The sequence below is a fragment of the Anarhichas minor genome, unplaced genomic scaffold, assembly GCF_050575085.1.
Source record: "Anarhichas minor isolate MPS153535 unplaced genomic scaffold, ASM5057508v1 ptg000010l, whole genome shotgun sequence".
NCBI lineage: Eukaryota > Metazoa > Chordata > Actinopteri > Perciformes > Anarhichadidae > Anarhichas > Anarhichas minor.
Window position 1 is genome coordinate 4366823 of NW_027466456.1, and position 14425 is coordinate 4381247.

The 14425-nt window shown below is 41.5% G+C and overlaps 1 protein-coding gene across 1 annotated transcript; it reads left to right on the top strand.

The window, feature by feature from the left end:
• Positions 1–7688: 7688 nt before the first annotated feature.
• LOC142946939 (uncharacterized) lies at positions 7689–13813 on the top strand. The gene is made up of 2 exons (XM_076088571.1): positions 7689–7833; positions 12281–13813. Exon 2 carries the CDS (start codon positions 12308–12310, stop codon positions 13058–13060), a length of 753 nt encoding a protein of 250 aa, XP_075944686.1. The 5' UTR covers positions 7689–7833; positions 12281–12307; the 3' UTR covers positions 13061–13813.
• The last annotated feature ends 612 nt before the right edge of the window (positions 13814–14425 follow it).

The window sequence follows — 14425 nt, forward strand, 5'->3', positions numbered from 1 at the left end:
CATGCTAAAAAGTATGTTAGTATAGGTTTTGGAACACATGTTTATATGTTTACTTCTCATCAAACCCTTCAGACTAATCAGCATGAATCAATGCAATCTCATATGTTTCTACCTCTTTAGAAATCTGGAGACTAACTGTTACTGAGAGACTAACCTGAGTGTTGGAACATGGCTGACTGCGGTGTCTGTGGTTACAGTGAGTCAGAAAGAAAAATCTGCTGGAATTTTCTGAAAACACAGAGCTGATGGCTCAGAGGACATCCCCCCCTGCTGATTTGGACAGCCCCCACACTCGGCAAGCCACAGTGAAATGTTCAGCACAAACTGCAGAAGAGTGATCTTGTATGATGTGGTTTGGTTTTCCATTTTGGTGGCATTGTTTAGTGCTGTTCAGACCAGTCTTCAACACTTTGGGGGAAAAGCTGTTTTCATGCCCTGCTGTTTCTCTTTAAAAATGACAGAACTTGAAATAAGAGGTGGTCATGTTGGAAGACTGAGCACGTCAATGGTGCTTCTTGTGTTGACTCGATCATGCTAAGGTCTATCGTGGTGGGGAGGTTTGCAGCTGATATTTTGGGTTTTCTCCAACGCAAGACACCTCGTTGCACACCCAGACAATTACTGAGGCGATGAGGACGGACTCGATTGAGGTCATACTGGTATGCGTTAGGCTCCAGACTTTCAAATAAGAAAATGCAAGAATTGAACATACAAGAAGATCACACAATCTGACATATGAGCACACGTAAAATTTAGCATAACATGTTAGCATTACTATCAAAGTACAGGTGTGGCTCATTGGTTTTAAGGCCAACATAAACTCTCTCTGAAGTGTTGTTTGGACTGACGGATCAAAGGACTAACCAATAGGGACGGACCATGCGGAGCATCCATAATTCATCCATGTGAGCAGATGTTTTGCTTTCACAAAATGGTCAATGCACCGCCAAACAAATGTAAAAATCTCTCAATACTTAAAAAAAATGAAGTACGAAATTAAGAGACGTCAAAGAATTGTGCATCGCGTTTGACCAACAATGACCCTTTAAGGAACTTAGCTAATTCAAAAAATCTTGAAAAGCCAGAATGCAACACATCATCTAGCCGGCGGCTAGCAGCTAGCAGTGCAAACAACGGAAACAGCAACACGACTGAGCTAACAGCGTTAGCCTTCCGCGACAGCCAGCAACATGTGTCAATTTTTGCTCATTACATGCATAGTGTATTTTCAAAATACACTTCTGTCTTCACAGGAAACTCAGTTATAGGCTTAGGCAACAAAACCACTTAGTTTAGGATCATTCAAGATTATGTGGATAACATACGGAAATATTTGGTGGGCTATCTACGAATTAGGGCTCATTATTTTTTTAGTAGGTATTGCTAAGAACGCTGGATTAGACCAGCCCGCTCCACTATATCTTTAGCAATTAGTTGTTTTCTGCTATATTAATGCTCTGAAACCCAAAGTTTGCAAACATACAATTTGGTGACATCCTTTAAACACTGACATTAGGTTAGTATGACCAATCAGAAGCCCTCTTTAAATGTCACTGTGGGCACATGTGTTACAGAAGGGAGGAGTTACAGATGCAAAATGCACTGTTGGGCATTCAGCTTCAGCTAAAATCATTTTCCCATTGACATGGGAGAAGTCTTCCATCTGAAGAGAAATAGGATCCACAAGTTCTTATGCTGAGCAACAGAGCATTGTAGATTGAGAGCAACTTTGGAGGATGTCAATAATGTTTTAAGGTGCAAACGGGTTCATTTATCACTAAATTACCATATTAAATAAACATTTCCAATTACATACATTATACCTCTCATTTATTTCAGATTTTATTTTCAATTCAGTTTTTTTTTTGTTTTTTTTAAATCATAGTTTCTGATTTATCAAATTTCTGTAAGCTATAGAACAGGGGCGTCGTTAGGCCTATTTTAGGGGGGCTGAAGCCCCCCTCAAATGTTCTTCAGCCCCCCCCCCCCCCCCAAATAATTTGGCATTATTGGCTTAAATAAAAAAAGAAGAAGAAAATAAATATATATATTTTTATTTTGGTGATGTCATTAAATTAAACTATTGTTTCTCACATGGACAAGTTATTTATAACTCTAACATGCTACATATGTGCGTGCGTTCTGGTTTGTATGTTTTCTCCCCCTTCAAATTACAATCCAATAGCCATCATCATACTTAACGATATAAAGTTGACACCGTCAGGTCCATTCTCCATCCATTGTGTGCGGTCCCTTTAAGAATTGGGATTTGGGAGTGACGCGGATATTCTTTATTTGAGAAAAGTTCATATTTGTGTTGTCAAATTTCACTATGACCCTCAAATTCTGTCTCTTGTGTTATCATATACTGAATGCAAGCAAAACTACAGAGCAAAATCACTCTCTGATTGAACCAATCTATGAACTGCCCCCAAAAAAATTGCCTGCGTGCAAACATGCCACTCCCCTTGGGGCTAAGCCCCCCCCCTTTCTTTGAATCCTAGAAACGCCCCTGCTATAGAATTGACTTTTTTTTTTTTTTTTTTTTTTTTTAAATCACTCACCATATTTATTAGTTTTTTTTAATGCAACTCCTCGTGCAATGTCTGCTGTATAGGCTATACTATTAGGCTTAACCAGCTGAATCAAGTACTGTTCTGCAGCCAATCATGCGCATCAATGTGCAGTAACAAGAACGATAAATAAAGTAGGGCAAATGATCCGAAGTGACTCATCTCGCTGTCACCTGTTGCTTTGATCGTGACCACACATGGTGTCTTGGACTTCCGCTCTCCAAAGTGAATTTGCCGATCCACACATATTAAACTAAACAGCACGAGGACACAACGCGATTGGCTGCACGCATTCGGTATAATGTGCGCGCGGGGCCAGCAGCTCTGCTCTCTCTTCAGCACCGCTGATTGTGATTGACAGGTAAGCGCAGCCTTCTCTGGGCAAACGCGTAACATCCACACACACACACACACTTGTTGACATTTAATTATTTTGAGTATTATACGCCAAATACTGTACGTTACTGTGTGTGTGTGTGTGTGTTGCAGAATTTCAAGAAGCTCTCTCAAAGTCCATCCTGTCCGCCAAATCGTCCCACAAGTGTCCTCATTTGTATTCAGGTCAGTGCGGCGAGTTTAAGTGTAACAGTCTTACCGTCAGCTTTGACTTGGTTTGTGGGAGACAAGACATTAAATGCTATTAATCAATACTAACATTTGGTAACCTGTTACCTGGTTACAATTAACAGGACTTTTTAGCTATAATTTCCAATGCTTTATTCTCGTGTTTTCTGTTAACCGAAAATAAAGATTGTTCCTTTCCACAATGCAAAATGCTCCACCACGTTAAAATCCTGCAGAAAAAGTTTATCCAAATAGCCTAAAATGTACTTCAAACATAAAATGTACATTCAAGTGTAATGCGAAATGTACTTTTATGTTAAAAGCTCATATCCAAAATGAGTTATAATTTCATAACCAATACATTTCCTTTTGTAACTGCTATTGGTTATTATTAAATCCGAATACATAATATAGTAACTTAAAAAGTTAAGTATTTTAATGAAGTACATCAAACTTAAGAGTAGCCTGCAGTTAACATAGTTTTTTTTTTTAATTAAAAAAAAAACAAAAAACTTTATATTGCAGTTCCATGTCCACCTCGAGGAGCCCCGACGGTCACGGGACAGCTGCTCCGTGCCAGCCCTCCTCTTCCGCCTCCTCCTCCTCCTCCTCAGTCGAGAGCGGCGGCTACGTGGAGCCTGATCCGGACCCGGGACTCCTCTTCCCGGTGACACGGTCCTCCCTGCTGACTCGCCGTCTCCTGCGTTTGCGGGCCAACGCGAGCGGCCCCGTGGCACGCCGCAAGAGGGAGATGATCCCCACGGACAAGAAGGATTCCGCCTACTGGGACAAGCGACTCAAGAACAACGTGGCGGCCAAGCGGTCCAGGGAGAAGAGGAGGCTGAGCGACCTGATGCTGGAGGGTCAGCTGCTGGCTCTGAGCGAGGAGAACGCGCAGCTGCGCGCGCAGGTGCTCAGCATGCAGTATCGAGGCGACCTGAGGGCAGAAAGGAGCAAAGCGGCCTCCGCACCGGGTTCTACTTTGCCCCCATCACCTCGACCGGTTCACTCCCCTGCCCTCTTCCAGCCACGACTCTGGGGCCACAGCAGTGGCGGTGGCCTGGCTTCATTCCTGGGCGTGAGGCAACAAGAAACAGCCATCCACCCGTTTGAGGCCAAGATGCCTTGCTTGAGCTCACCAAGAGGCGTTGGTGGTTTTACTCCACACGGTTATCACAACTGTGGCACGCAGCGAGGCATCTCCCCCTACGGGCCCTACGGCCTCTCTCCCGGAGCTGCGTTGGAGGCTGGGAGGTCAGCAGAGATGGAGGCTCAGCGACAGGTCTCCTCCAGCGACGACATCCACAACCCCGCCGAGGCATTCACATCCACGCCTGACGCACTCCACCACGCGTCCATCCTGTCACACAGGAACTGGCTGGTGCCCCATCTCAATCACTCGGCAGTGATGTGCAATAACTTTCTGCTGCCTTGGCGGTCGTCCTATCTGGCCCCACCGGCCGTCTACCCGGACCTGCCTCTCTACATACGGGAGAAACCAGGCCAGGGTCTCGGCGTGGAGGCGGACACTCGGTTCAAGAGCCGTGCACCGGCGGTGCTGCACCTCAGTGCTGATGGACGCTGACAAAACAAAGCCTATACTGTGCATTTGATGTCTTATAAAAATGTAATTACAGCTGTGGATTATTTAAAAAACAGCCAATTAATACAAAAGAGCCTTTATAAATTTGACAACAAGGGTTTAAAAAGTTCAATATTGTTCAATGACTTGGTCATATTTGCTCAGATTACAGCGGGCTCAAGCTGTACCGTAATATACAGAATATTCTAATGCAGCCCACTGTGTGGATTTGCCATCTGCTTTCTGTGGTTTCAAACGTGTTTCTATTTTTTACTATCAGCGGTTACATTGCACGCACAGACCAGTGCTTTAGAATAACTCTGTAAACTTTGTTAGCAATATAATAATGCAGCCAGTTTCAAATATTTCATTAAGTACACTTTGATTCATGAAAGTAATAACGACTGACGATTAAAAACGTCATTCCTGGTCTTTTTTGTTCTGAATATATTAGAGACATATTGGGTAGATTGTGGTGGGGTTAAGATTCATAGTTTGTGATTTTTTTTTTTTGACTGTTTATCTGCGGTGAACAACTTCGCCAGCGAAACTGAGTGCGTGGTATTTCCCTTTATCCGCACTGCGTGATTTCCCAGCAGCCTGTGATTCAATGGAAAAACAAACGTTGAACCGCTCATTTGTAGGCTTGCAGCTCTGTAGCATCGTCCTCTGTTGCAACAGGGGACGCAGTTCTTTTGTGCTTTAATTTTTGTTTAAGTCTGGATATCAATACAATGGCTAAATGCTTGCAAAATGACTGCATGTGCACGTCTGTGTTGCCAAATACATGAAAACACGTGGGGTATTTTTTTCACCTTTAATGAAATTGTCAACAGTTTATGTCATAGCTCTGCAAAATGTTTCTTCAGCAAAGGTTGGAGAAATAAAAGACCGATTGATATTTTAAAGATCAGCAGGTCCTAAAATGGCATTGGGGGGGGGGGGGGGGGGGGAAATCCCAAAGTTTAAAAAAAGTTATATGATTATCCAAAATATAGTAATCTCCTACCTATGTATTGTTTATTTCTGGTAATTCAGGCCTATATTACGCATAGGAGGCTGCAGCAAGATTGGTGCAAATGACGGCAACACTGGTGGAAGCGTCTAAGCTTTTATTCCATTGCATGCACTGCAGGGAAAATCCATCCATTGAAAGTCTATTCACTCAAACCGTCTCTCTCAAATAAACTTGAATAAAACGGTACTAGCAGGCAGGTGGATTTTCACAAGCCAATCATCTTGAGCCTGCTTCAAAAAAGTTTCACTTTTCATGAACGTTTTTGTAAAGTAGGCTAAAGATATGCTTCATATATGGTGCTTTGGCTGTGTTTATTGTTTATTGCTGTGGTGACAAAAGAGTTGTCTGAAACGTTTTTATTCCTCCTGGTTGTCATGTCATCTCTGAACCATATTCTGTAATGGCCTCGTAACAGGTGGTCCCGATGTTCCCGATGCCACCAGCAGAGGGCGCTACAACACAACATTGGTGGAGACTCCAATCAGAGGGCTATTGTTTCCTAAAAATATAGTTGTGTCATTTCTGCCTCTCCCATATCTATGCATGTTGTTATTGTGGGGCAAGATGCCAACATGCTATTATTAAGAGGTGAATAAAGTAAACACTGGAAAACATAAGTTTGAACAAAATGAAATAAAGTGAAGAGGTAGCACATCCTGGATTTTTATTCAGTAACAAAGGCAGAGTTAAAACAAGTTGGTGTCGAATCCAATCATTTTTTGAACAATTTGTATTTAATATCATCTGTTGCACTGATGACAACGTTTGAACCTTCAAGAAGTACTACCCTGAGCACTTATTGTATTCATATTAGTCTGTTGCACTTATTGTATTTGTTTGTTTCTGTACTTTTGCTCTGGTTTATGCTCTTATGATGCACTTATGACTTCTGGTGACTAGTAGTTCTCTTGAATACCTATGTTGAATACACAAGTCGCTTTGGATAAAAGCGACTGCTAAATGACTGTAATGTAAGGAATATTTCTAACCTCGTTAGGTTTTGTGCACAAGCGTTTGTAAAAAATAACAGACCTTGAACTTGTTTTCCCAAACTAAAATCAATTGAATGTGTTTTGCTGATGTAGGAACTTTGCAACAGGAGATGAGGAATGTGAGGAAGATTTAGGATTTTTTTTTGAAAATTTAGATAATAAAAAAATTTGGACCTCTATTTTCTTCTAACATTAATACGTTAAGCGCATCACAACAGGAAGCAAACAGCTTACTGGTCTACATGTGACAATGTCTATACATAGAAACGGGGGTTGAGGTAAAAGTATCCTATAATGCCAACACAATTTTCTTTAATATATAAGAAGTGGTTCTATGGTGCGTTTTAAAAAGCAGATCAGTGAGAAGATATCAAATGTAGACAGTTAGTTGCAACTTTGACATCTCCGCTGATAAGTGACAAACACTTCTCTTTTTTTTTTTCTGCGAATCTGAGGTGCCAAAGATTTATTTAACACGTACAGAACAAATGATCAGACTATCACTTCACTTTACTCGTCTCAGTTACGCTTCACCGTAAATATCTGAAAGACGCATCTCTTGTACTGCTGCTAAGTTTAAGTTGTTTCTGGAGAGAAGCATCAGGTAAGCACCGGACATGTAAACGTGTGTGTTTAAAACGTGTAATTGAAACCAAAACACGTCATAATGCAGCGACGGTACAGAAACACACTGCAGAGACAAAACAAAATGCGTGGATTTACTTCATTAAATAATGGTGTATTACTATACTCTGGGGGTGTTAAGTGCACACCCTTTGCAATTTTAGCATTCAAAACGCGTCTGTTTGAAACTGACAGCATGGAACAGGTGAGAACTCTGTGTAGGAAAGCCTATGACACCACAACACTATCAAGATCAAGGGGGCCAGTCACACACTTTGCATGTGACAACAGAGACAGCAAAGAAGGAGATCGGACTGAGAGCAACAAGACATGATGAGCCCCCCTCTGCTCGTATGTGCATCAATCTCATGACGCCCGTCTCAAAGGAGAGTTCACTGCTCTGAGTTGTGTGTTTATCGCCGGGTGAGAGAGAGATAACGCTGAATTAGGTCGCGGACTTTCTGCACACTGCAGTTGAAGGTAAGGCCTCCAGTTCATTTTCACATCTAGAGCGGTTTGGACCATGTATGTAAACGGTCACCAGATAAAAGGGAGTAAATGGTTTAGCCGTTAGTGACCAAAGAGTAGGCGTTTTTTTTAATACACATATACTACCATTCTCTTGTGCTGATCGCACCACCACTCAATGTTGTGTGCTGTAAAATCGGTGGTCAACTCGCTAAAGTTTTAGTCAACGTCAAACATTTTTCATGTTGCCAAAATACAGGAATAAGAGACCAGGCTTTTCAGTTTTTAATACAGAGGTTATCAAAACAAAATCAATCAATTCAGAATAGATTAGCAGAACGTGTTACTCTATATTATCTGTTTAGTATGAGTTTGAGGAAGAGGAAGTGTTAGTACCTTGTAAATATCAAGATAACTTAGGACAGTTTTGGACATGGTGAGTTCATATTGCAAAAGTCCTTCAAGTCAAATGTTGATAATGTTTTTATAAATTGGCCAAAGCTGTAACTAAAGTAACTAACTTGTGAAACCAATTAGAACAGTGTGATTCTAATGGTCATTATTGAACTTTTGGGATTAAATCCCTGCATAGCTTGATGATACCAGAAGTAGCCCCCAACACGGGGGAATTTTTACACTACAAAAGTAGAATGATGTTCTTTAGTGTAACAGGTCTGCAAAAAATCCTTCAGAAAGATGATCGTGTCAACTTTTTAATCATACACGAGTTACCATAAACAAGGATTTTTGCACATACAAACAATATTTAACACAAATATATACAAATCACAATTTAAAAAAAATAAAAAAAATTAGTTAAATAATTAATAAATCACCATTTAAATAAATTAAATTAAATAAAAAAATATATATTAAAAAAAATTAAAAATGACGGTCTTCTTAGCTGCAGCTTAACCTGCAAATATTGTCCAAGTCAAGTTCAAGGCCCTGCCCCTCGAGGTCACGATTCCGTGCTATTGTATTGTAGGTATGCGTTTCTACTGTTTTGGTCACTCAGTATGAATTATTATGAAAGATATTTTATTTTACAGGATATTTTTTGGTCCTGGTTGCACAACACACGTGTACAAAGATTGAGATGGGCTGCAAACACCACATGAGAAACTGTGATTCTGTTTATCGGCTGCAGCAGCCTCGTGTATTCAAACTGAGAAACAGAGGTCCTCCTTCTTAACTCTATGAGAGTAATTTCATTATTTCAAGGAATGCGGCTTACTCGAAATTGCACAACCATTCTCACACCGTCTGACAGGTACGTTCATATCTAGAGCTTTCAATACATCACATCTATGGTTTGAAGTGCAATCCAGAGTTTCCAAAAAACAAAGTAAACATGTAACCATATAGATTATTGGGGAATATCCCTTTAAAGCATCATACTATATAGAATGATGGTAAAACACTCGCCCATGCCTTTAATGCATTATAAGCATACTTATAATTAGTTATTATTTGATTATAGCAGTGTATAATTATAGTTTAAAGCACTCATAATGCTTTATAACAACAATCATAACACATTATACAGCATTTTTTGTGAAGTAGGTCAAGACAAGGTTATCAGAGATGAGCTGGTAACCAAAGATTCTTGGAAATAAGTCATTAAAAATGACTCAGACCAAACTAACCGATTAGTCAACTAGTCAGACTAAAGGACGGAGGCCCTACAAGATGAAATTATTCATTTTTACCACTGAGAGCAACTTATAACATATTATTATAATGTATAATAAAAGAATATGGGAACTATAATACACAAACAAATATCAGTGCGTTACCAGCAAGTATAAAGTATTTTAATACTTGACTTTATAAGTCATTTCAAAATGCTTTATACTGTGTTTTGATTACTGTTATTATGCCTTATGAATATGAATGAGCTTTAGAACTTTAAGCTGTTTATAATGCATTATAGACATAGGTGCCATAGAAAGTGTTACAAACATTTCATACATTTGTTTCCTCTTTTCTTGATGCCATAAATACTTAGATCTCAGTTTAATTTCCATCTTTAGTAATCAGTTTTAAAAAAGTGAATTCTGTGGTTTTGTGGGGCTTTCCATTTAAAAACACATATAAGATGGTGTTGTGAGTTAAAAGCGCTGCCCATCAAGGAATTCATCCGTTAACGGACAATTCAAGCCAAGAACAGCGGCAAATTATTTTATTCCCCCAAGAGAGCATTCATTCACTCAAATTTCCACAGTGGCAGTTTACGAAAAAAACATGCGAGGTGGAAAGCCACAAAGTACGGACTGACCAGTTTCTCTACAGTAGAGGAGGTATAGTTATTTTAACAATAGCTGCCAGGGTGCACAGCAACACAACAGCAGATGGTAGAGTAAGAGAAAACGGATAGAAGAAAAAAAGAAGAAGTTCGAGAGTTCCTTACTAAAAAGCAGGCTGGCTATAATTAGTCAATAAGAAACAGGTGCAAATGTGCAGCAGAGTAGTGAGCACAGCGGGCTCGGCCTCAAGAGAGATTTCACTCAGGAACCCTCCCTTTTTTTCATATGCTCTCTCTCTCTCTGTCTCCCTGTGTGATTATTGTGTTCAGTCTTCCTGCTGTTGCTTTTTTTGGGTTTGCTAGCACAGAGCATACAACGCTTAGTAGTCTTTGTGTCTCTCTCACACACACACACACACACGTATGCAGGTGTGCGTGTTCTCACACAACAAACAAACACACCGGGGCTTCGGCTCTACGTTCTCACTGGGCACAGGCTTGAATATTTATAACCTGATGTGCGCTCTCACCACCGCACACAGGGCTCAAGGCCTCTTTGCAACTTTTGTTTTGATGCCTCTGGTTCTGCCTGACTGGCACAAGACTAGATTGGTTTAGTGAATATGCTGAGAAGTTGCTCGTAGTGTGAACGACAGAAATAAAAATGAGAACTGACTAACTAAACAAGACACTGCATGATCATTTTAGAGGTAATAGACTGTGAAGTTATGGTTTCTGCTTCGGTTCCTCTTGTGTGAAATCCAGAGTGAACATTTATAAAAAAGGTGTCGCACTTAGCTGCAAGCATGTATGATGTTCGATTAGAAATTGACTTGTCTGCTATGGTGTTTGTTCACAAGAATAAGGTGCAGGGGAAACATCAATGGGTTGAAAGGCGTGTGTCAGCGCGATGTGTGCGCACCAGTCTGTGTGGGTATATGATTGCACGCACAGTGGCTGTGGTTTCAACACAATGTGCATCTTCCTCGCACAGCTTCCCATTAAACCACCCACAAACCCACGCGACTGAAAGACCCTATATTAAAAGCCGACAGCATTCCTCTCAGACTGGTAATCAAAAATATCTTCCTGTTCGATTTTACCTTCGGCCTTATTCAAACAAATGGACAAGCCCTTTACTCTCTGCCTCTTTTTCCCCCGCAATGAAGAAGAGTTGTGTGATGCAAGTAGATAAAAGAGATGAAGAAGAGACGTAGCTGGTCCATCAGAGAGGAAGATGGGGGAGATAGAGCGAGAAACAAAGCATTGTCAGACTCAAACTCCAATAAAGAATGGGCTTGATGGTGAATAGCTACAGTATATAATTTCCTCTACAAAAGACCTAAACATTCTGTAATATCAAGGAATGTATTAATTTCCACAAATAATTTTTTATATACTTTGCAAAAACAGGGACAGCGAAGTCACTGTTATGGATGAGACTAATCAGTCCAAATTGAGCTCTCAGCAGCCTGTGGTGCAGATCAGTGCAGTAGCTGCTGTTTGAAACAAAGACGAACTATAGGTTTGATTATTGCTGCATGAATTCACGGCTGTAAACAACTGTATATAACAGCATATTGATTATCAAACGCATTCTTCTATGTCTGCTACTTTCCCCCCGTCACATGTTCCCATGTGGTCTAGACAGGTAGGCGAGCCGAGGTCAGAAAGGGGGTTTGAGCGCTGGAGGTGCTAGACAGAGTTATTAGGTGCAACAGAGTAGTGGCCTCCGCAGCTTTTCGGAGAGAAAAGAAGCGCCGCCTTATACCCCGTTACTGGTTTTGTGGTAGACTGGCGTCCTTTGGTGCTTTACATGGCAAACATAAGTGGGTGTAAAATCACAAATCAGGGTACATATTCTAAATATTCCGATAATCTAAGATACTATATTCAGCATTTCATTTTTTTTCAATGCCATTCCAAACCAACTCAGTTGCAGTATTTGTATTGTTGCGGTTACACGGAATAAACTTCAACGTGACCCACAGCAGACAGATGTGGATATCAGGTGTAGAAAGATTGTCAGCGGTCTCACAGACTCCAGTCGCCACCGCATTCAGAAACACTATAGTGCTTTCACCGAAGACAAACCAAGATAAGATAAGGTAAAACTCAAATCAGATAAGCCGTCACACAATAAAGAAGCAACTGTATTACTCAACCTCCCACACAAGACTAAAACCTCTCCTCTATTCCTCTTGATTTCAGGTCTCTGTTATTCATTATTGCTCTACCATGGAGTCCTTGTCGTCACCTTTTCACGGAGACCAAGACGACCACATTTTACAAGTGGAAGAGGAACTGGTGCATAGGGGCCACCGACGCAAAAGGGAGTTCATACCCGAGGAGAAGAAGGACGCCCTCTACTGGGAGAAACGCCTCAAGAACAACGAGGCGGCCAAGCGGTCCCGGGAGAAGAGGAGGATGAACGACTACGTGCTGGAGACTCATCTCACCGCCCTGAAAGAAGAAAACAGCCGGCTTAGCACCGAGTTAATGGCCATCAAGCTGCGCTTCGGCCTGGTCCACCCTGCGGCCTACACTGCCCACCAGAGTAACCAGCCGCAGCACCACGTCCACAGCAGCACCCAGCCTATCACTGCCACTGGCACATACCACCCGTCCCTGCAGAGGGACTACTACTGGGGTGGCATAGACTCTTCCGTCATGCCAAGACACCAACCTCCTCTCCCCGTCTTCATCCCCGCGTACGCCCTCCACACCATGAGAGGCTATTCGTATTTGAACACGTCCGGTAGTGCCGGGTCTGGTCTCCTCGCTCCCCTTATCCTCCCTGGAAATCTGCCCACCTATTCATCCCTTCCTGGAGCTCCCCTGCTGAAGCCCATTCCTACCAGAGCGGCCTCAGATGAGGAGGAGCAGCAGGTCCCAGGGGTGTCGTCCCCGTCCTTCCCTGCTCCACCTCGCAAAATCACCTCAAGAGGACACAGAAACTACTCTCCACCAAGACAATACATGTCCGACTGACTGAAAGGTGTATCTACTGTACAGATTGATTGACTAAAAAAACGAATTCTTCATTTCGCTTCAAATATCCCGGCTGAAGTTCTAACTTTAACAGCTCTATTTGTGTGAATTAACAGTGCTTGCGTGTTGATTTCAAAGAAGCACTATTTAAAAGTGTACACACTCTACATTTGCCATGTCGCTCACTTATCTGAATGTTAGGGCTGCAGTCCAGAGTAGAAGAGTAATGACATTTTGCAGGCGGGCAAGATGAAAATGCACTGAATAAAGCACTCCCATAAAAAAAGTTAATGGTGTTTCAATAGATTCCATTCATGTACAAGTTCACAGCACGCTTTGTTGTGTGTGTGTGTGTGTCTGAAGCTACTTCAGTTCTCCTCTGTGTGTTTGATTTGATGTCAAAGTACTTGGTGCTAATGTACATCCGTTAACCATTAGTTGCAGTCTGGACTACATTATTTGGATTCACGTGTTACCCTCCGTTTTTTCATACACGAAATGCAGTTGAAAACATGTATTGCTCCAGATGAAATCTTTTTATTTTGTTTGTTTAAAGAGATAAACCTGCAGACAATAAAAAAGACAGCATGGGGTTTAACCCCTGACTGGCTCCAGATGGAAACAGAGAAGTATGATGATGTATTTGTTTGGTTTTCCTGTGTAGGCAGAAATAGTCACCTCCCTCCATACTGTGGCCACAGTGTGTTTGAATCATCTAATATTCCAATAACCTTGGGGGCAACATTGTGTTGAATAAATATATCACATAAAAAAAAAAAAGATTAAAACAAATCAATCTTTAAGTTTATCATTCTTTTTTTTACATACATAGTAGTCCTCTCTTCATTCATAACCCAGACACCAAGATGAGTGTCAGTGACACTAACTGCTACAATGCTGTGAAGCCTTTGGGCAGACTGAAGGCCTGTGCATGCTCCAGAGACCAAGAGTAAAACCATTGCAGCAGGTACAGAGACGGTAGCTTACTGCCCTCTTCTTTCTCCCATCTGTGGTTTCTTTCAGTGCGTTTGTGTGTCCGCAGCACCGCAGCCGGTTACCGGCTCTTTGCTTAACAGCCCTGATGGCAGCAGTGCTGCTGGCCGAGCAAACAGCCCGTCCCGCTGACTCAAAGACAAACTCCAAACACACCGTCAAAGAAAACGGAGCCTTGGTCCATAACATTTTTGTTTATGGCCAGCAATGCAATAATTTATTAGCTGCTGTGGTCATGACGATCAAACACGGCTATTGAAGCAGCAATTAGTTAAAAGTGCCGTTAGGCAGATCCATGATACGCTGGAAACGAGGCCACATTTACATAATAGTCATTTATATAACAGCATGCATATATATATATATGAATGA

Coding starts and splice junctions, on each gene's coding strand:
- LOC142946939 (XM_076088571.1), top strand. CDS start 12,308: ATGGAGTCCTTGTCGTCACCTTTTCACGGAGACCAAGACGACCACATT.